The sequence below is a fragment of the Oncorhynchus gorbuscha genome, linkage group LG12 (assembly GCF_021184085.1).
Source record: "Oncorhynchus gorbuscha isolate QuinsamMale2020 ecotype Even-year linkage group LG12, OgorEven_v1.0, whole genome shotgun sequence".
Classification (NCBI taxonomy): domain Eukaryota; kingdom Metazoa; phylum Chordata; class Actinopteri; order Salmoniformes; family Salmonidae; genus Oncorhynchus; species Oncorhynchus gorbuscha.
This window is the reverse complement of record NC_060184.1, coordinates 74,137,166-74,158,199: the sequence shown is the minus strand read 5'-3', so window position 1 is coordinate 74,158,199 and position 21,034 is coordinate 74,137,166. Positions and strand designations below refer to the sequence as shown.

At 43.8% G+C, this 21,034-nt stretch overlaps 2 protein-coding genes across 8 annotated transcripts in view; one reads left to right on the top strand and one right to left on the bottom strand.

The window, feature by feature from the left end:
- The window catches only part of LOC123991387 (guanine nucleotide-binding protein G(olf) subunit alpha-like), a 66,513-nt gene extending 64,411 nt beyond the window's left edge, over positions 1–2,102 (top strand). For 5 of the 6 annotated variants that reach the window (XM_046292936.1, XM_046292937.1, XM_046292938.1 and 2 more), the window contains one exon: positions 8–2,102. In XM_046292936.1, coding sequence (XP_046148892.1) covers positions 8–154 — 147 coding nt within the window. In that variant the 3' untranslated portion in view covers positions 155–2,102. The remainder of the gene's footprint in view (positions 1–7) is intronic. The other variant, XR_006830789.1, reaches the window with a different exon arrangement.
- Positions 2,062–15,255, bottom strand: mppe1 (metallophosphoesterase 1). 2 transcript variants are annotated; one of them, XM_046292942.1, is made up of 9 exons: positions 14,642–15,255; positions 13,789–13,897; positions 13,233–13,336; positions 11,862–11,942; positions 11,581–11,689; positions 11,118–11,198; positions 6,434–6,571; positions 3,985–4,125; positions 2,062–3,026 (listed from the first exon to the last, which is right to left on the bottom strand). In XM_046292942.1, exons 1-9 carry the CDS (start codon positions 14,875–14,877, stop codon positions 2,844–2,846), a joined length of 1,182 nt encoding a protein of 393 aa, XP_046148898.1. In that variant the 5' UTR covers positions 14,878–15,255; the 3' UTR covers positions 2,062–2,843. The 2 variants fall into 2 exon arrangements, with proteins under 2 accessions (XP_046148898.1, XP_046148899.1); XM_046292943.1 differs by having other exon boundaries at positions 6,434–6,556.
- Between the last annotated feature and the right edge of the window lie 5,779 nt (positions 15,256–21,034).

Sequence of the window (21,034 nt, the reverse complement as noted above, 5' to 3'; positions counted from 1 at the left end):
CCCACAGAGGATCAGCACGGCGAGTGGGGACGGCAAACACTACTGCTACCCCCACTTCACCTGCGCCGTGGACACGGAGAACATCCGCCGCGTCTTCAACGACTGCCGAGACATCATCCAGAGGATGCACCTGCGTCAATACGAACTCTTGTGATTGGTTGCAGCCCACCATCCAGTCAGCACTCTGCCAATCCCGGCGCAGTTTGATTCCACTCCCAAAACACAAGGCCCTGTTACCAGGAGAACTACTGAAGCATCACAATGCTGTCATTTTGTTTGACATTGCTGTTGTTTTCTATTTACTTTTCTCCTTCCTTTGTTCTTTTATCTATGGCCCATCTTGACTTTATTTTGTAGGTCTAAGCAGGGATGGGACATTGTGCCTCATCTTTTATTTCCAATGCCTTTATTCTGTTCATTCCACTAAGCCTTTTTTTTTGTAGTTTTTGTTTGAAACTAGTCTTCTTCTTCTGTCATTTCTGTTGTTTTGATCTGGACCAGCTGAAGTTGTTATGAGGGTGTGTGAGAGTTGAGGGATCTGATGGACTCCTGTGAATGCTGGTTCCTCCCAACATCTCTCTCTCTCTCTCTCTCTCTCTCGTACTTGATGAAGGGGTGGGCAGCAGAAGTATCAGGTAACTTAATGCCGTCAAGGAAGTATACACATGATGTAGCACCGTGATATTTATTACTCTGTCACTTTTTGTTTATTTTGTATCATTTTATTGCAGGATGTTGGAGAGTGAGGCTTTCAGGCTGTAGATTTAGCATAGAGGGGGTGGGGCTTGTGGGAGAATAGGAGGATGCTGGGAGTTTGAGTCCTATGCACCTCTGGCCGTAGGAGCAGCAGCAGCTTTCTGCCACGTGTCTAGATGGAAAGAGAAATACCACACTCACTTTGATTTGCCCCACAGACGGTCCTTTTGACTTAGATCCTCTTGGGCAAGAGTTCTATCTATATATATATATAGATTTGTTTTTGTTGATTATCTTGTACAGACTGCAAAATGTAATGTTATTTTGTACAACTTTATTGAGAAAAAAACTACTTGTAGAAGATCTTTGTGCCTTGATAATGGCTGTACCTGTAAATTGAGCTCTGATGTATGTTGTTGACTGCGCTGTACAGCTTGATGTCAAACTCTATCTGACAGTAGAGACTGCAGGCAGGGCGTCTCTCTCTCTCTCTGTAGAGGTACATTTTTCTGGTTTATAAAAAAGGAAAATGTTCTTTAGTAAGAAAAAAGGAGGAAAAATTTGCGAGGGGTTAAAAAAAAACACACACGGAAATCCTGTATACATTATGCAAATGAACCACTTACCTACCGCAGTGACCAGGTCGCAGCCAGAGACATTGCCTTCATCCTCCTTCGTTTTGACGGTGAACATTTCAATTTTTGTTTCTGATTCTCAGCTTTAATACATTACAAGATCAATTGACGTGTCCAAATCGCAACCTGGTGTTGTTTTACTACAGTAGGAAGCAACTTTTTAGATATGAAGTGTGTATGAGATGTATACATACGCGTGCCAGTAAATGTGTGTGTGTGTGTGTGTGTGTGTGTGTGTGTGTGTGTGTGTGTGTGTGTGTGTGTGTGTGTGTGTGTGTGTGTGTGTGTGTGTGTGTGTGTGTGTGTGTGTGTGTGTGTGTGTGTGTGTGTGCTTCGAAGCGTGCATGTACTGTAAAACATATACACACATGCACTCATGCATTGTACATATACATTTTATATTAATATATATGTACATATACATTTATAAAGATATACATATATTCTATAAATCTATATGTACAATTATACATAGTAATGTGTGTGCCTATGTGTATACATATTTATGAATGTCTAGAACGTATGTATGCATACACATGCATAGGCATCAACTGATATAGAATGAGAGGAGAAAGTAGTGATCAAGTCGGTCATGGACATGGAGAGCCCTTCACATTGCCACAGCAGTGAACCCAGTTAGCTGGGCTGTTCTTTACACCGAACGGCAGCTTTCAATGTGCAAGTCTATTCTGAGAGCGAGGAGGCAGCAGTGATATGTTTGTGTCAGGCCTTTATGGAAAAATATTTTTATTTTAATAAAGAGGCACATCAGAAAACTTTTTTTTTGGGGGGGGGGGGTTGTCTAAACTGAATATGCGGGAAAATATGACAGATTATGTACACTTTGTATATGCATAAATTACAGTTACAAGAAACCCAGTGTCAACATCTTCCCTTGACTGTTTTCGTCCAGATCACGTTTAAAAAGCTCAAAGATGGCCCTGTCATAGCTTATTCACCAGTAGATCAGAGATCAAATTTAAAAACATTCAAGTTGCCAATAATTTAAAAAGGGAAACGAGGGATAAAATCTCAGGGCACGTAATTGATCAGTAAAAACTATCCCAGAGTGACCCAGACCTTCCCTGTAAAAGGTGCTGTTGGGTTCTATGTCAGGACCCACGCCCTCCCTGTAAAAGTTGCTGTTGGGTTCTATGTCAGGACCCAGACCCTCCATGTAGAAGGTGCTGTTGGGTTCTATGTCAGGACCCAGGCCCTCCCTGTAAAAGGTGCTTTTGGGTTCTATGTCAGGACTCAGGGCCTCCCTGTAAAAGGTGATGTTGGGATCTATGTCAGGAGTGTCTACACAGGAGTCTTTGGAACATGGGGCCTGAGGGCATCAAAGGTGACAGGTCACACAGATGTCCTCATACAGTTACTTTGACAGGTAACCATAGGGCCTATCTCTTGCCATTCACCTAGAACATTTCACCCTCTATTGGTTTCAGTCACACTTCAGGGGACTTTTCTTTAAAAGCGACCCGCCAAGCAAACGGAACGATCTAGAAACTGTCAGAAGCCCTTGTGCTTGCCCATTACATTGGTGGCCAGGAGCATGGAGGTCTTGGTGAGATGTAGGTGGGCCAAGAGCAGGAGGAAGACGACCATGGCTGTGGAACAGTAGATGGCCACCACGCTGCTCTCCTCTGGCAGGAAGCACTTGGCCAACTGGAAGTCCGTGGGAGAGAAGGTGCCCTGGAGCGGGAGAGAGGTAAACTTTCAATTCAAAATGGAATTGACCCCAACCCTGAGACTGAACAAAAATATAAATGTAACATGCAACAATTTCAAAAAAGAGTTACAGTTCATTTGAGGAAATGTGACTGGGGAATACAGATAGGCATCTGATCTCTTAAACAAAAAGCTAGGGGTGTGGATCAGAACACCGGTCAGTATCTGGTGTGACCACCATTTGCCTCATGCAGCACGACACATTCCTTTGCATAGAGTTGATCAGGCTGTTGATTGCTGACTGAAATTTTTTCCCACTCTACAATGGCTGTGTGAAGTTGCTGGATATCGGTGGGAACTGGAACGCGCTGTTGTACACGTCAATCCAGAGCATCCCAAACTTGCTCAATGGATGGCATGCCTGGTGAATATGCAGGCCATGGAAGAATTGGGACATTTTCAGCTTCCAGGAATTGTGTACAGATCCTTGTGACATGGGGGCAGCAGGTAGCCTAGTGGTTGGAGCGTTGGGCCAGTAACCGAAAGGTTGGTGGATCGAATCCCCGAGCTGACAAGGTAAAAATCTATCATTCTGCCCCTGAACAAGGCAGTTAACCCACTGTTCCTAGGCCGTCATTGTAAATAAGAATTTGTTCTTAACTGACTTGCCTAGTTTAATAAAGGTTAAAAAAATAACAATAATGGTGTGGATGAATGGCACGACAACAGGCATCAGGTTCTCGTCACGGTATGTGTATTCAAATATCCATTGATAAAATGCAATTGTGTTCATTGTCTGTAGGTTATGCCTGCCTATACCCCCACCGATTAGGATAAATGCTCACTAATAGGGATGTGCACAAAATTTGAGAGAAATATGTTTTTTTTGTGTGCATATGGACAATTTCTGAGATGTTTTATTTCAAACATGGGACTTTACATGTTGTGTTTATATTTTCATTCAGTGTAGTTAATTAGTTACCAGGATGAAGCTGGGGTTGTTGCGGTTTCTCCAGCTGAAGGAAGGAACGCTGATCTCTGGATGCTTGTTGTCATGGACCACCTTACAGGCACTGTGGGTGTGGCCACTCAGGATAAGTCGGGGCTGGAACCACCAAAGTAACTGCAAAGTGGGATCAAAAGAATCCATCATATTTCTGTAATCACATGCCTCTAAAGCCGTGTTCACATTGGCCGTTTAAACTGACTCAAATCGTATTTATTTATTTATTTTGGAATCAGATATTTCTAGCCACATTTCAAACCAGCGTCCTAAGTGGTTTGAAGTCATATACACATTTGATTCCTGGCCACGCGACCTGTGTCTGAACGGTCAAATCGGATTTATTTGTCATCAAGTGGTTTTAGACTGTTAGTTGGTATCTTGTTGCTTGCTAGCTACTCTGTTTTTAATGTTTTTTTATTTATTTAACCTTTAGTCAACTGTTGACGTGATAGCCAACTAGCTTGTTAATTGTTTAGAAACAAATGAGTGAATGTGCTAGAAAGCTAAACAGCTACCTAGCCAGATAGCTAGTGGACTGCTGTGACTGGCTGGCTAGTGGACTGCTGTGGCTGGTTGGCTAGTGGACTGCTGTGACTGGTTGGCTAGTGGACTGCTGTGGCTGGCTGGCTAGTGGACTGCTGGCTAGCTAGTGGACTGCTGTGACTGGTTGGCTAGTGGACTGCTGTGACTGGTTGCCTAGTGGACTGCTGTGGCTGGCTAGCTAGTGGACTGCTGTGGCTGGTTGGCTAGTGGACTGCTGTGACTGGTTGGCTAGTGGACTGCAGTGACTGGCTAGCTAGTGGACTGCTGTGACTGGCTAGCTAGTGGACTGCTGTGACTGGCTAGCTAGTGGACTGCTGTGACTGGCTAGCTAGCGGACTGCTGGCTAGCTAGAGGACTGCTGTGGCTGGTTGGCTAGTGGACTGCTGTGACTGGCTAGCTAGTGGACTGCTGTGGCTGGCTAGCTAGCGGACTGCTGGCTGGCTGGTGGACTGCTGTGGCTGGTTGGCTAGTGGACTGCTGTGACTGGCTAGCTGGTGGACTGCTGTGACTGGCTAGCTAGTGGACTGCTGTGACTGGCTAGCTAGCGGACTGCTGGCTAGCTAGAGGACTGCTGTGGCTGGTTGGCTAGTGGACTGCTGTGACTGGCTAGCTAGTGGACTGCTGTGGCTGGCTAGCTAGCTAGTGGACTGCTGTGACTGGCTAGCTAGCTAGTGGACTGCTGTGACTAGCTAGCTAGCTAGTGGACTGCTGTGGCTGGCTAGCTAGTGGACTGCTGTGACTGGCTAGCTAGTGGACTGCTGTGACTAGCTAGCTAGTGGACTGCTGTGACTGGCTAGCTAGTGGACTGCTGTGGCTGGTTGGCTAGTGGACTGCTGTGACTGGCTAGCTGGTGGACTGCTGTGACTGGCTAGCTGGTGGACTGCTGTAGCTGGTGGACTGCTGTAGCTGGCTAGCTGGTGGACTGCTGTGGCTGGCTAGCTGGTGGACTGCTGTAGCTGGCTAGCTGGTGGACTGCTGTAGCTGGCTAGCTGGTGGACTGCTGTAGCTGGCTAGCTGGTGGACTGCTGTAGCTGGTGGACTGCTGTGGCTGGCTAGCTGGTGGACTGCTGTGGCTGGCTAGCTGGTGGACTGCTGTAGCTGGCTAGCTGGTGGACTGCTGTGGCTAGCTGGTGGACTGCTGTGGCTGGTGGACTGCTGTGGCTAGCTGGTGGACTGCTGTGGCTAGCTGGTGGACTGCTGGCTAGCTGGTGGACTGCTGTGGCTAGCTGGTGGACTGCTGTGGCTAGCTGGTGGACTGCTGGCTAGCTGGTGGACTGCTGTGGCTGGCCAAAAATAACTTGTTTTGAAAGTTGGATCATCTTATCCTTTGAGGCTTTAAAAGTGTTCTTACCACTATGATTTTGAACATTCAAAACAACTGGGAAATGTCCACGACAGGCATTATTGTCACCTTAGCTTACTACAGAACTGATTGATAGGAAGCACAAGTACCACCACCAATCAGTCGAGATCACTGCACACACACCCCTCGTTACTATGACAACTAGTGTAGCCTTGTCATCACATGACTGCTGTCTGAACACACACCATTTGGTCACTTGTAACTTGCTGTTTGTACAGTTAGTTGTCCAAAACAAACTGAACAAACAAAACTGATATGAGCATTAAGGCATGCAGTGTGAACAAGGCTGAAGAAGACCCAACATTTGTTATGGTTTTCAGTCAGAAAGATGCACTCTTCAGAATGAGCCCTAGGGCTGTATCTTAATAGTCTAAAGTAGCTTCCTCTCCTTGTCTCCTTTCCTTCATCTGCACGATCTGAATAAAATAAAACAGGTGCAAGCAAGGAGAGGAGGCCACTTTAGACAATGAGATGCACCCCAGGTGTTAGTTATATGACTGAGTGTGTGTGTAAGCTCACCCTTTGAGAAGCCTCCTGGGATAGCACGTCATAGCGCTCATGGAACACCTGGTGTCGCTCTTCAGGAGAGGCGGCGTCCTGCCCAGTGCACTCTGCATCGTTAGGTCGGTACAAAGGGTAGTGCTTCCGACAGAAGGTCAATACACAGTACATAACATACTGTAAGTGAACAATGCTAGGTGTTTTTGTATAATAGGTAGGCTACACACAATATGGATTTCATTTGCAACTAACCAATAAACCCCCCCCCCCCCAGAACAGCTTCAATTCATCAGGGCATGGACTCTACATGGTGTTGAAAGCGTTCCAAGGGGATGCTGACTCATGTTGATGCCAATGCTTCCCACAGTTGTATCAAGTTGGCTGGATGTCCTGTGGGTGGTGGACCATTCTTGATACACAGATGAAACTGTTGAGCGTGAAACCCAGCAGCATTGCAGTTCTTGACACTAACCGGTGTGGCTTGCACCTACTACCATACCCCATTCAAAAGACACTTAAATCTTTTGTCCTGCTCATTCACCCTCGGGATGGCACACATACACAATCCATGTCTCAAATTTATTTGAACTCTTATTTTACCAGGTTAGTTGACTGAGAACACATTCTCATTTACAGCAACAACCTGGGGAATAGTTACAGGAGAGAGGCTTTAAAAAAAAATCTATCTTCAAGTGACATCAATAAAGGATCATCATTTTCACCTGGTCAGTCTATGTCATGGAAGGAGCAGGTGTTATTAATGTTTTGTACTAAAAATACCTGTGAAATCAACATCGCTATTTAAAAAAAGTATCATTATATTTACTCGACTCATTAGCACGGATAGAGAAGCTTGCTTTGGAACCCTAGTTGTTTACATGTTTGATTGGTCAGATAAGTGCAGGCGTGAGAAATTTCACCAGTGGGGAGAGAGCAAGAGAGAGGGGTACACATTGATGGCGCATGGCTTGAAGTGCTGAGCATCATGAGATGATGTGAACTGTGATACAGTGTAGACATTGTTAATGTTGTAAATGACTATTGGAGCTGGAAATGACTTGATTTTTTATGTAATATCTACATAGGTGTAGAGGCCCACTATCAGCTACCATCACTCCTGTGTTCCAATGGCACATTGTGTTAACTAATCCAAGTCCTCAACTAGCCTAGCTGCTAGCTAGCTGCATATCAAGGTAGCGGTGTTTTCTTGAGGGCTTGATTAGTCATTGTGGCTGGGACCGCAGATTGTCCCGGGTTTGTGGCTGTCTAGATCCCTGCTGTTTGTTGTTTTCAATCTTCCCTGTGACCTGCCCTGTCTGGAACTGTGAGGAGTAACAACGTAAACTACTTTACTAGCTACCATGACAAAGACCACACCTTGCGGGAGTACCATTGAGGACAGTGGTGTCTCTCTCACACGTGAAGGATCTTTTAAACAAACAAAAATAGTTCTCATGTTCAAAATATTTGTTGGTCTGATGCGATTAATGAGGAGCATCCAGACGCTGCACTTGATGAATTTATGAAATTGCTTCTTCCAATTATTGATAAACATGAACCTGTTAAGAAACTGACTGTTGGAACTGGTAAGGCTCCATGGATTGATAACGAATTGAAAAACTGTATGGTTGAAAGAGACGGGGCAAAAGGAGTGGCTAATAAGTCTGGCTGCACATCTGACTGGCTGATTTATTGCAAATTGAGAAATTATGTGACTAAACTCAACAAAAAGAAGAAGAAACTGCATTATGAAGCTAAGATCAATGAAATTATATTATATGAAATTATGGGCAAAAAGACATATTCAACTCCATCTTTCATCGAATCACTTGATGTTGCCAATTATTTCAATGATTACTTCATTGGCAAAGTGGGCAAACTTAGGCAGGAAATGCCAACAACGAACTGTGAGCCGTATTCATCCATTTAAAAAAAAACTAATAATGAAAGAAAAGCATTGCAAGTTCTGTAAAGTTATTATGGGAGAGGTGGAAAAATAATTGTTTTCGATCAATAAATTACAAATCTCCTGGCATTGACAACTTAGAGGGAAAGCTACTGAGGATGGTAGCTGACTCTGTAGCCACGCCTATCTGTCATATCTTTAATCTGAGCCTTGAGGCAAGTCTTTGTCCTCAGGCCTGGGTGAAAGCAAAGTCATTCCGCAACCCAAGAGTGGTAAAGCTGCCTTTACTGGTTCAAACAGCCAACCTATCAGCTTGCTGCCAGCTCTTAGCAAACTGTTGGAAGAAATTGTGTATGACCAAATACAATGCTATTTCTCTGTAAACAAATTCACAACAGACTTTCAGCATGCTTATAGAGAAGGGCACTCAACATGTACTGCACTGACACAAATGACTGATGATTGGTTGAAAGAAATTGATAAGAAGATTGTGGGAGCTCAATTGTTACATTTCAGTGCAGCCTTTGATATTATTGACCATAACCTGTTGTTGAAAAAACATATGGGTTATGGCTTTTCAACTTCTGCCATATCTTGGATTCAGAGCTGTCTATCTAATATAACTCAAATGGTTTTCTTTAATGGAAGCTTCTCTAATGTAAAAAATGTAAAGTGTGGTGTACCGCAGGGCAGCTCTCTAGGCCCTCTTTTCTATTTTTACCAATGACCTGCCACTGGCATTAAACAAAGAATTTGTGTCCATGTATGCTGATGATTCAACCATATACCCATCAGCAACCACAGCTAATGAAGTCACATAAACACTTAAAGAGTTGCAACCTGTTTTGGAATGGGTGGCCAGTAATAAACTGGTCCTGAACATCTCTAAAACTAGAGCATTGTATTTGGTACAAATCATTCAATAAGTTCTAGATCTCAGCTGAATCTGGTAATGAATGTTGTGGCTGTTGAACAAGTTGGGGAGAATAATTTACTTGGTGTTACCTTCGATTGTAAACTGTCATGGTCAAAACATATAGATTAAATTGTTGTAAAGATGAGGAGAGGTCTGTTTGTAATCAAGAGATGCTCTGCTTTTTTGACACCACACTCCAAAAAGCAAGCCCTCCAGGCTCTAGTTTTGTCCAATCTTGATTATTGTCGAATTGTGTGGTCCAGTGCTGCAAGGAAAGACCTAGTTAAGCTGTAGCTGGACCAGATCAGAGCGGCACATCTTGCTCTTCATTGTAATCAGAGGGCTAATATAAATACTATGCCAGTCTCTCTTGGCTAAGAGTTGAGGAGAGACTGACTGCATCACTCCTTTTTATAAGAAACATTGTGTTGAAAATCCCAAAATTGTTTGCATAGTCAACTTACTCATAACTCTGACACACACACCCCACCAGACATGAAGTCCCCACAGTCCCCAAATCCAGAACAAATTCAAGAAAGCGCACAGTATTATATAGAGTCCTTATTGCATGGAACTTCCTTTCATCTCATATTGCTCAAATAAGCAACAAACCTGGTTTAAAAAAAACAGATAAAGCAACACCTCACAACGCCTCTCCCCTATTTGACCTAGATAGTGTGTATGCATTGATATATAGGCTATGTGTGACTTTAAAAAGAAATGTATGTAGTTCTGTCCTTGAGCTGTTCTTGTCTATTAATGTTCTGTATTATGTCATGTTTTGTGTGGACCCCAGGAAGAGTAGCTGCTGCTTTTGCAACAGCTAATGAGGATTGGAATAAAATAGCAAATGCCAAAGCTATGATCCCTTACTTGTTAAATCTACTTCACCTTTATTTAACTAGGCAAGTCAGTTAACAACAAATTATTATTTTCAATGACGGCCTAGGAACAGTGGGTTAACTGCCTGTTCAGGGGCAGAACGACAGATTTGTAACCAGTTTGTAACGGTTGTAACCTTCTGGTTACTAGTCCAACGCTCTAACCACTAAGCTACCCTGCCGCCCCTAGATGAAGGAGAGGAGACAGGTTAAACAAGGCTTTTTAAGCCTTGAGACAATTAATAAATGGACTGTGTTTGTGTGCCATTCAGAGGGTGAATAGGCAAGACAAAAGATGTCAGTGCCTTAGAATGGGGTCTGGTAGTAGGTGGTAGTAGGTGGTGGTAGGTGGTAGTAGGTGGTGGTAGGTGGTGGTAGGTGGTGGTAGGTGGTGGTAGGTGGTAGTAGGTGGTGGTAGGTGGTAGTAGGTGGTGGTAGTAGGTGGTGGTAGGTGGTAGTAGGTGGTGGTAGGTGGTAGTAGTAGGTGGTGGTAGGTGGTAGTAGGTGGTGGTAGGTGGTAGTAGGTGGTGGTAGGTGGTAGTAGGTGGTGGTAGTAGGTGGTGGTAGGTGGTGGTAGGTGGTGGTAGTAGGTGGTGGTAGTAGGTGGTGGTAGGTGGTGGTAGGTGGTGGTAGGTGGTAGTAGTGGTGGTAGTAGGTGGTAGTAGGTGCCAGGCGCACCCGTTTGTGTGTGTAAAGAACTGCAACACTACTCGCTTCAACCCTCAACAGTTTCTTGTGTGTATCAAGAATGCTCCACTACCCTAAGGACATCCAGCCAACTTGACACAACTATTGGAAGCATTGGAGTCAACATTGGCCAGCATCCCTGTTGAATGCTTTCAACACCTTGTAGTCCATGCCCACAACAAATTGAACTCAATATTAGGAAGGTGTTCCTATATGTTGTACACTCAGTGTACAATGACACCGCGAGGACCTATAATTAACTGAAGTAGTCTCAGTCACTTCGCAAGCACGCGCACACACACTAAACCGTACCTGCAGGATGATAGGTGATGAACGGGGAAACTTCTGCATGTCCTCCTGACAGTATGTTCTCATGCTGCTTGACCGGTGGCTCTGTGAAATCCACAATATCATTACAATCTACTTTCACATTAGCAATGGGAGTAACATAATGTTGACAATGTGTAGGGACAATCCTTCCTCTTTCGTGACATCATAATACTTACCACGTTTCAAAAATACATTTCTGGGGATGTTACTGAATAATGTCTGGGATTAACTCAAAACATTTGACCCACATATTGTTGGCGCTGAGTAACATGCAAAAGCCATATGGTGACTCTTGATTGCACTCGGGAAAGAAATACTTATTTTTTTTGTCAATGCTCAAATCTCTTGCTTCTTTCCAAATCCCAATAACCCTCATTTTGTTTGTGTGTTTGTTTGTGTGTATGTGTGTGGCATTGTTGAGGATGATGGTTGCGATTAAGATCACCAGCACTGAACAGTTGAGAGCCTGAGAGAGGCTGTACAGCTCGTTTTCCACATGCTCGCAGATGGGGCAGCGGTCTCCATGCATGGCCATACTGTTCACCAGTACAAAACTTTGTGGGAACACGAACACACACACACACACACACACATTAATGATGGTACAAGGATTGGAGCTAAGCTACACATCAACGTGACTAACCACAAACAACACATTGTTAAACTGTTCACATGCATAATTTTGAGACAAGGTTAGATGACGCTATTTACAGTAAAGTGACCTACTTGACTCCCTTGTTGGTTACGATCCGGGCAGAGGTGACATTGAACACCCTCTCGAAGCGTTCAAGTTTGTACCAGCTCATTCTGTTCAAAGATTTAAAAATAATTATGCTATGTCAAGAGAAAGTGAGCACAACCACAGGGCTAGGGCCTACTAACGCACACCAACTACAGACAACATAACTCCCTATTGTTAGGGCTAGGGCCTACTAACGCACACCAACTACAGACAACATAACTCCCTATTGTTAGGGCTAGGGCCTACTAACGCACACCAACTACAGACAACATAACTCCCTATTGTTAGGGCTAGGGCCTACTAACGCACACCAACTACAGACAACATAACTCCCTATTGTTAGGGCTAGGGCCTACTTGACCAACTACAGACAACATAACTCCCTATTGTTAGGGCTAGGGCCTACTAACGCACACCAACTACAGACAACATAACTCCCTATTGTTAGGGCTAGGGCCTAGTTGAGAATAGAGACAACAACCACTATTGGGCTAGGGCCTACTAACGCACACCAACTACAGACAACATAACTCCCTATTGTTAGGGGAACTAGTTGAGAATAGAGAGAACAACCACAGGGCTAGGGCCTACTAACGCACACCAACTACAGACAACATAACTCCCTATTGTTAGGGCTAGGGCCTACTAACACACACCAACTACAGACAACATAACTCCCTATTGTTAGGGGAACTAGTTGAGAATAGAGAGAACAACCACAGGGCTAGGGCCTACTAACGCACACCAACTACAGACAACATAACTCCCTATTGTTAGGGGAACTAGTTGAGAATAGAGAGAACAACCACAGGGCTAGGGCCTACTAACGCACACCAACTACAGACAACATAACTCCCTATTGTTAGGGGAACTAGTTGAGAATAGAGAGAACAACCACAGGGCTAGGGCCTACTAACGCACACCAACTACAGACAACATAACTCCCTATTGTTAGGGGAACTAGTTGAGAATAGAGAGAACAACCACAGGGCTAGGGCCTACTAACGCACACCAACTACACACAACATAACTCCCTATTGTTAGGGGAACTAGTTGAGAATAGAGAGAACAACCACAGGGCTAGGGCCTACTAACGCACACCAACTAATAATAATAATATATTTTAGCAGGCTTTTATCCAAAGCGAACAGTCAGTGTGATACATTCTATGTAGAGGGAATGAACCCACTACCCTGGCGTTACAAGCGCCATGCTCTACCAACTGAGCTACAGAAGGACCACTACAGACAACATAACTCCCTTCTGTTAGCGGAACTAGTTGAGAATAGAGAGAACGTTGTCCACATGTTCTTGGTAGCGTCCATTTAACAGTGAGACTTCTGAACTTAACTTACTCATGATGGAAGCCGATGTCATGGTTACCAATGAGGGCTATAAGCTCCACGTCTCTGGGATGTCGGAAGATCTGCGTAAAGCGTCGGACGTCGTCCTCCCAGTCCTGAAGAACACAAGGTGCATATTCAGATGGTCACAGAGGAACAGTTTGAGCTGGGGTATCAACATCTGCCTCAACCCCTCCTAGCACTCGACACAGTAGGGTGTTACAGTAGGATGTGTACTACTGTTATTTAATTCCTCCCTCAGTTACATTTAGGTTATATCATACCATTACCTCATAATAAATGTAATGAACTCCCAAACACCTACTCCCATTCACTGTCTGTGTTTCTACTAAAGCACAATTGGTGGAGGTTAGTCACAACTCAATCAAATCAAATCAAGGAAAATGAAATTGGAACGGCCAATGCTCAACTCCACACACACACACACACACACACATCCCCTTCTGTGCCAACAGATGGTGTTATTGTCACATATCCTGAGTAGTCTAGCTGTTGGAGGTGTGTGTGGTCTATCCTTTCTGATAACCGACAGTGTCCATCAACTAACCTTTGGGGAGCTCCATTTCCCCTCGTCGAATATGTCTCCCAAAATGAAGACCACCTCTGGCTGTAGGACCCCCAGTGCTGTCTGGAAAGCTCTCTCCATCTGCCATTCTCTATCAGGGAGGAATGTACAGTACATTATGATTAGGGCAGGGAGTTTTCCTGAAGGACCACTAGGAAAAACTCTCGGCCCTGACTATAGTGATAGCCTATTACAGTCCAGAGTTGTCCTGATGAGGCCTCATAAGAACATATTCCTGGCCCTGATAATAATCTGTTGGTCATGACTACCCAACTCTACCAAGATACAACCCCCTTTGATTGAAAGTGTTCTTGTCCATCATGCTATATAATGTATTTAACAAATCCTGGTAGCATCCTCCCAATGAAAAAAACTATTGAGACTGACCACTAGAACTCATTTTGTGAACCATGTGAACATGAAGCATTGCAGTTAAAGATGTGATCCGGTTTAGTGCCCTAGCTGGTGAAGTTGGATGCCATGGTGATTTCATATGATCTGATATTAATTTGAGCCATCTAAGAGGATTAATTCTATTCCTGTCCTAAACAAAAAGCTCCCACTTTCCATGATTCATGGACGTGTTTGGAGGGACTTGTACTGTCTGTTTCTGTTCATTGTTTTCAGATTTTATTTTTTTGTACTTTTGTATTTTTTTCTGATATGAGATGCAAATTACAGTTTTGACCAAAGAGAGGTTTGAAATGCACACATTCAACAAATGACAGTCCTACAGGGATGTAAAACACACAAAAATAAACATTTATTTTTATTAATATGATAACTTATCAAATACGCACAAGCAATGAAATTGGAATAGGAGTTTAAAGCCTACCTTCGCAGTTTGTCGAACCAGTGTCCCTTTATTGCGCCAAGGAGGTGGGTATCCGACAGAAACAAAGCGCGAAGCGGGGGGACTCCCTTGCCGCTGTCTCTATTCAACTTCGGCCACGAACAACGCAAAATTGCAGGGTAATATATCAAATATTCACAGAAGATAAACACGCAAATGACAGATAAGAACAGAGTGAAAGTAAGGCCCCATTTACATTTGCAACTCAGTCCGTGCATGTCTAAAAACGAAATAGCAATCTGTTCCAGTCACTGCTGGACAAGGCGAACTAAATCCTGCTAAATCATTGAAAATAACTTGCCCTAGATAAACGTAACGGCTTAAGAATTGTACAGAGGACCAATGCCCTGCCTAAAAAAATACGCATATTCGTCTGTATCAATAGTTTTTGGTCCTTTAGGATTGTCATGCGACAGCAATCTTCCAAATATGACTCGCGTGGGATGTCTTGTCACGAGAATGCGGAGGCTGAATAGTTGTTGGTGGCAAAGTACTTTGTATATATCAATATTTGACTGCAATTATTGATTAATTTGGCTACAAAGTCCTCAAAACTAGTTTATGGCATTAAGCGCGATGCAGTTTGAGCATGTGAGAGAGAGAGAGAGAGAGAGAGAGAGAGAGAGAGAGAGAGAGAGAGAGAGAGAGAGAGAGAGAGAGAGAGAGAGAGAGAGTGTGTGTGTGTGTGTGTGTGTGTGTGTGTGTGTGTGTGTGCTGGAGTGCGTTCAGTTCGCGTTAACGTTTACACTGAACCATACGTTTCCACAAAACGGTCCTCAAAAAACGGTGCGGACCTTTCTTCGAAAGACTTTGCGGTAGCATACTTCTGCGCCCGTTTGGTGTGTGTGTGTGTGGCCTGGTAAACATAGGTGTGACCATCTGAAATCGCAAAACTCGTGCAGCACACCATATGATAACTGCACTCTGATCCACCACAATTTCAACGTTTTTCAACTGGTCGTTCAATACAGTAGGTCTACCGTTTCCGTTGAATTCAACGTTGCATACCGTTCTGTCGTACTGAACGCAACCCCGTTTGACTTGTTAAACTACTGGGCAGGACGAACCACAATATTCATCAGAGATGGATCAGATTCGTAATTATACAAAGCCTGACTGGTACTGCATGTGTCACTTTTTCACCTGCATTTTAATTGACTTGTGACTAGCTACATTGTTTTGATGGCAACAGTATAAAGTTTGTATTTGTCAACCATCCACACATCTAAATACGAATATCTATCGAAATGTACTGAACGGGTAACTAAATCCAGTTGAATTCAATATGTTTTTGAGAGTACTCCTTTTGATACATATTTACCCATTGTAGAAGTGCTCAGAAAGTGACTTTTTTGGTCATAAAAAAATATTGATATCATTGATATCAAGATTGATATAATTTAAAAGCTTATACAAACAGGGTTGTGAAATTAATTTATAATTGAAGATTATAATTTATTTTGTATTATTATGTCACTTTTAACCTTTCACATCAACCTTTAACGACACTAAGGTAACCTGTCTACAAGACTACCGACCCGTAGCACTCATGTCTGTAGCCATGAAGTGCTTGAATAGCTGGTCATGACTCACATCAACACCATTATCCCTGAAACCTTACACCCACTCCAATTTGCATATCTGTTGAACAGATCCACAGATGATGCAACCTCTTTTGTACTCCACACTGCCCTTTCCCACCTGGACAAAAGGAACACCTATGTGAGAATGCTATTCATTGACTACTTTTTATTTTTTTATTTCACCTTTATTTAACCAGGTAGGCTAGTTGAGAACAGGTTCTCATTTGCAACTGCGACCTGGCCAAGATAAAGCATAGCAGTGTGAACAGACAACACAGAGTTACACATGGAGTAAACAATTAACAAGTCAATAACACAGAGCACCGCGTTCAACACCATAGTGCCCTCAAAGCTCATCACTAAGCTAAGGACGCTGGGACTAAACACCTCCCTCTGCAACTGGATCCTGGACTTCCTGACGGGCCGCCCCCCCCAGGTGGTAAGGGTTGGTAACAACACACGTCACGCTGATCCTCAACACGGGGGTCCCTTGGGGGTGCATGCTCAGTCCCCTCCTGAACTCCCTGGTCACTCATGACTGCACGGCCGTTCACGACTCCAACACCATAGCAGTTTGCCGATGTTTGCCGATGACACAACCTGATCACTGACAACGACGAGACAGCCTATAGGGAGGAGGTCAGAGACCTGGCCATATGGTACCAGGACAACAACCTCTCCATCAACGTGATCAAGACAAAGGAGATGATTGTGGACTGCAGGAAAAGGAGGACCGAGCACGCCCCCATTCTCATCGACGGGGCTGTAGTGGAGCAGGTTGAGAGCTTCAAGTTCCTTGGTGTCCACATCACCAACAAACTAACATGGTACAAGCACACCAAGACAGTAGTGAAGAGGGCACGATAAAACCTATTCCCCCTCAGAAGACTGAACAAATTTGCCATGGGTCCTCAGATACTCAAAAGGTTCTACAGCTGCACCATCGAGAGCATCCTGACGGGTTGCATCACTGCCTGGTATGGCAACTGCTTGGCCACTGACTGCAAGGCACTACAGAGGGTAGTGCGTACGGCCCAGTACATCACCGGGGCTAAACTTTCAGCCATCGAGGACCTCTATACCAGGCGGTGTCAGAGGAAGGCCTTAAAAATTGTCAAAGACTCCAGCCACCCTAATCATAGACTGTTCTCTCTGCTACCGCACGGCAAGCGGTACCGTAGCACCAAGTCTAGGTCCAAGAGGCTTCTAAACAGCTTCTATCCCCAAACCATAAGACTCCTGAATAGCTAATCAAATGGCTACCCAGACTATATGCATTGACCCCCCCCCCTTTTATGCTGCTGCTATTCTCTGTTATTATATATGCATAGTCACTTTCATAACTCTCCCTACATGTACATATTACCTCAATTACCTTGACTAAACGGTGCCCCCTCAAACTGACTCTCTACCGGTACCCCCTGTATATAATAGCCTCACTATTGTTGTTTTACTGATGCTCTTTAATTATTTGTTACTTTTATTTCTTATTTTTTAGGTCTTTTTCTTAACCGCGTTGTTGGTTAAGGGCTTGTGAGTAAGCATTTCACTGTTGTATTGGCGCATGTGACAAATACAATTTGATTTGATTTGGCTTAGACACTATTTTACATCATGTATATGCGTTGTGCCCACCATTGGTTAAAACACATGGTTGGAGGGCCACACATCAGAGAAGGTTGACTTGAATGGGAATATCTGTTTTAAATTATAATGTCAATCCTCTATATGAAACCTATTGAAATCATAGAAATATAGATCATAGAACATACATAACAATTTAACTTGATATTCGATGGTGGTTTGGACCAGCAGTCTTCTTTGTGGTAGTAATTACAAGTAAACATGTCAATTCAATAAAAATGTAAATGGTGTAGCAGCTAAATTGTAGTGGTCTGAAGAAATAAGTCCATTCTATGAATTATATTTCTATGATTGAAATTACACCCACCCTGTATTCAAAAGTATGTTGTGTCAACAGATGGCAGACACAACACAAAAACCTCAGATGTAAAGTAAAGGCAAAACTTTGGTGTAGATATTTGGGGTGGGATGAACAGTAGATGCAGGGTCCGCCATCGCACGTTTCTTTTACATTTCAAAACCTATTTCATGCAATTCCACACAGTCTGACATTACTTATCATACCCATGAGGGGTATATGAAGGGTCATTTTGATAGGACAGTATAAGTGGAAGGAAAAAAATATAATATATATTTTTTGGAAAACATATTTTTTGGAAATTAGCTAACTTCCTGCATTTCAACACAACACACAAGAGAAAAATGTGCAGTTTTATAATGCTATTTTACACATTTAGTCATAAGTCAGAGAACATTTAGCAGATTTAAAGCTAATTTCATGCTATTCTTCACATTTTGCCATGAGGATGAGAGAAAATGTTGCAATTTTAAAGTAACGGTACAGTGAAAATCTGACTTTTAAAAGTTAGTATTCTATTAACTGATACCAAATAATGCTGTCGACACATCCTATACTCGTATTTGTGGCAAAAGCATACATTTTAGGGGAAAAACTGTATGGGTAAAAACTGTTTGTAAAAGAGGGTGGATCCACTGCATACTCAGTGGGTGGATCCACAGTGTGTAACATCAGTGGGTGGATCCAAGTGGGTGTAACATCAGTGGGTGGATCCACAGCGAGGTAACATCAGTGTGGATCCACAGCGATAGGTGTAACATCAGTGGGTGGATCCACAGCGATAGGTGTAACATCAGTGGGTGGATCCACAGCGATAGGTGTAACATCAGTGGGTGGATCCACAGCGATAGGTGTAGCATCAGTGGGTGGATCACAGCGATAGGTGTAACATCAGTGGGATCCACAGATCCATCAGCGATAGGTGTAACATCAGTGGGTGGATCCACAGCGATCATCAGTGGGTGGATCCACAGCGATAGGTGTAACATCAGTGGGTGGATCCACAGCGATAACATGTAACATCAGTGGGTGGATCCACAGCGATAGGTGTAACATCAGTGGGTGGATCCACAGCGATAGGTGTAACATCAGTGGGTGGATCAACAGCGATAGGTGTAACATCAGTGGGTGGATCCACAGCGATAGGTGTAACATCAGTGGGTGGATCCACAGCGATAGGTGTAACATCAGTGGGTGGATCCACAGCGATAGGTGTAACATCAGTGGGTGGATCCACAGCGATAGGTGTAACATCAGTGGGTGGATCCACAGCGATAGGTGTAACATCAGTGGGTGGATCCACAGCGATGGCTGCAACATCAGTGCTCCATTATTGGTTAGACTGTCCATAGCCAGGTGTACGGTGGGTCAGCTTAATGTTTACATAGCAGGTTAAGATAACTAACGTAGCAGGTTTGGATAATTAACGTGGCAGGTTAGGAGAATGGGGTTAAGGTTAGGAAAATGGTTAGTGTTAGGCTTAGCTAAAATGCAAAGCAAGTTAGGATAATTAAAGTGGCAGGTTAGGAGAATGGGGTTAAGGTTAGGAAAAGGGTTAGGATTGGTGGCTTAGCTAAAATGCTACAGTTGTCAACAATCGACTCTTCGTGTAGCCCAATCAGCCACACAAATCAAATCAAATCAAATTGTATTTGTCACATACACATGGTTAGCAGATGTTAATGCGAGTGTAGCGAAATGCTTGTGCTTCTAGTTCCGACAATGCAGTGATAACCAACAAGTAATCTAACTAACAATTCCAAAACTACTGTCTTATACACAGTGTAAGGGGATAAGGAACATGTACATAAGGATATATGAATGAGTGATGGTACAGAGCAGCATACAGTAGATGGTATCGAGTACAGTATATACATATGAGATGAGTGTGTAGACAAAGTAAACAAAGTGGCATAGTTAAAGTGGCTAGTGATACATGTGTTACATAAGGATGCAGTCGATGATGTAGAGTACAGTATATACATATGCATATGAGATGAATAATGTAGGGTAAGTAACATTATATAAGGTAGCATTGTTTAAAGTGGCTAGTGATATATTTACATCATTTCCCATCAATTCCCATTATTAAAATGGCTGGAGTTGGGTCAGTGTCAATGACAGTGTGTTGGCAGCAGCCACTCAGTGTCAGTGGTGGCTGTTTAACAGTCTGATGGCCTTGAGATAGAAGCTGTTTTTCAGTCTCTCGGTCCCAGCTTTGATGCACCTGTACTGACCTCGCCTTCTGGATGATAGCGGGGTGAACAGGCAGTGGTTCGGGTGGTTGATGTCCTTGATGATCTTTATGGCCTTCCTGTAACAACGGGTGGTGTAGGTGTCCTGGAGGGCAGGTAGTTTGCCCCCGGTGATGCGTTGTGCAGTCCTCACTACCCTCTGGAGAGCCTTACGGTTGAGGGCGGAGCAGTTGCCGTACCAGGCGGTGATACAGCCCGCCAGGATGCTCTCGATTGTGCATCTGTAGAAGTTTGTGAGTGCTTTTGGTGACAAGCCGAATTTCTTCAGCCTCCTGAGGTTGAATAGGCGCTGCTGCGCCTTCTTCACGACGCTGTCAGTGTGAGTGGACCAATTCAGTTTGTCTGTGATGTGTATGCCGAGGAACTTAAAACTAGCTACCCTCTCCACTACTGTTCCATCGATGTGGATAGGGGGTGTTCCCTCTGCTGTTTCCTGAAGTCCACAATCATCTCCTTAGTTTTGTTGACGTTGAGTGTGAGGTTATTTTCCTGACACCACACTCCGAGGGCCCTCACCTCCTCCCTGTAGGCCGTCTCGTCGTTGTTGGTAATCAAGCCTACCACTGTTGTGTCGTCCGCAAACTTGATGATTGAG

What these genes read in the sequence shown, in the direction of transcription:
- mppe1 (XM_046292942.1), bottom strand. Translation starts at nt 14,877, where the DNA reads ATGCACGGACTGAGTTGCAAATGTAAATGGGGCCTTACTTTCACTCTG. An exon ending in CTCTCAACTGTTCAGTGCTG is followed by an intron (nt 11,199 to 11,580) that starts GTGATCTTAATC and finishes TGGATTTCACAG; the next exon opens with AGCCACCGGTCAAGCAGCAT. An exon ending in CCCAGGAGGCTTCTCAAAGG is followed by an intron (nt 4,126 to 6,433) that starts GTGAGCTTACAC and finishes CCCACTTTGCAG; the next exon opens with TTACTTTGGTGGTTCCAGCC.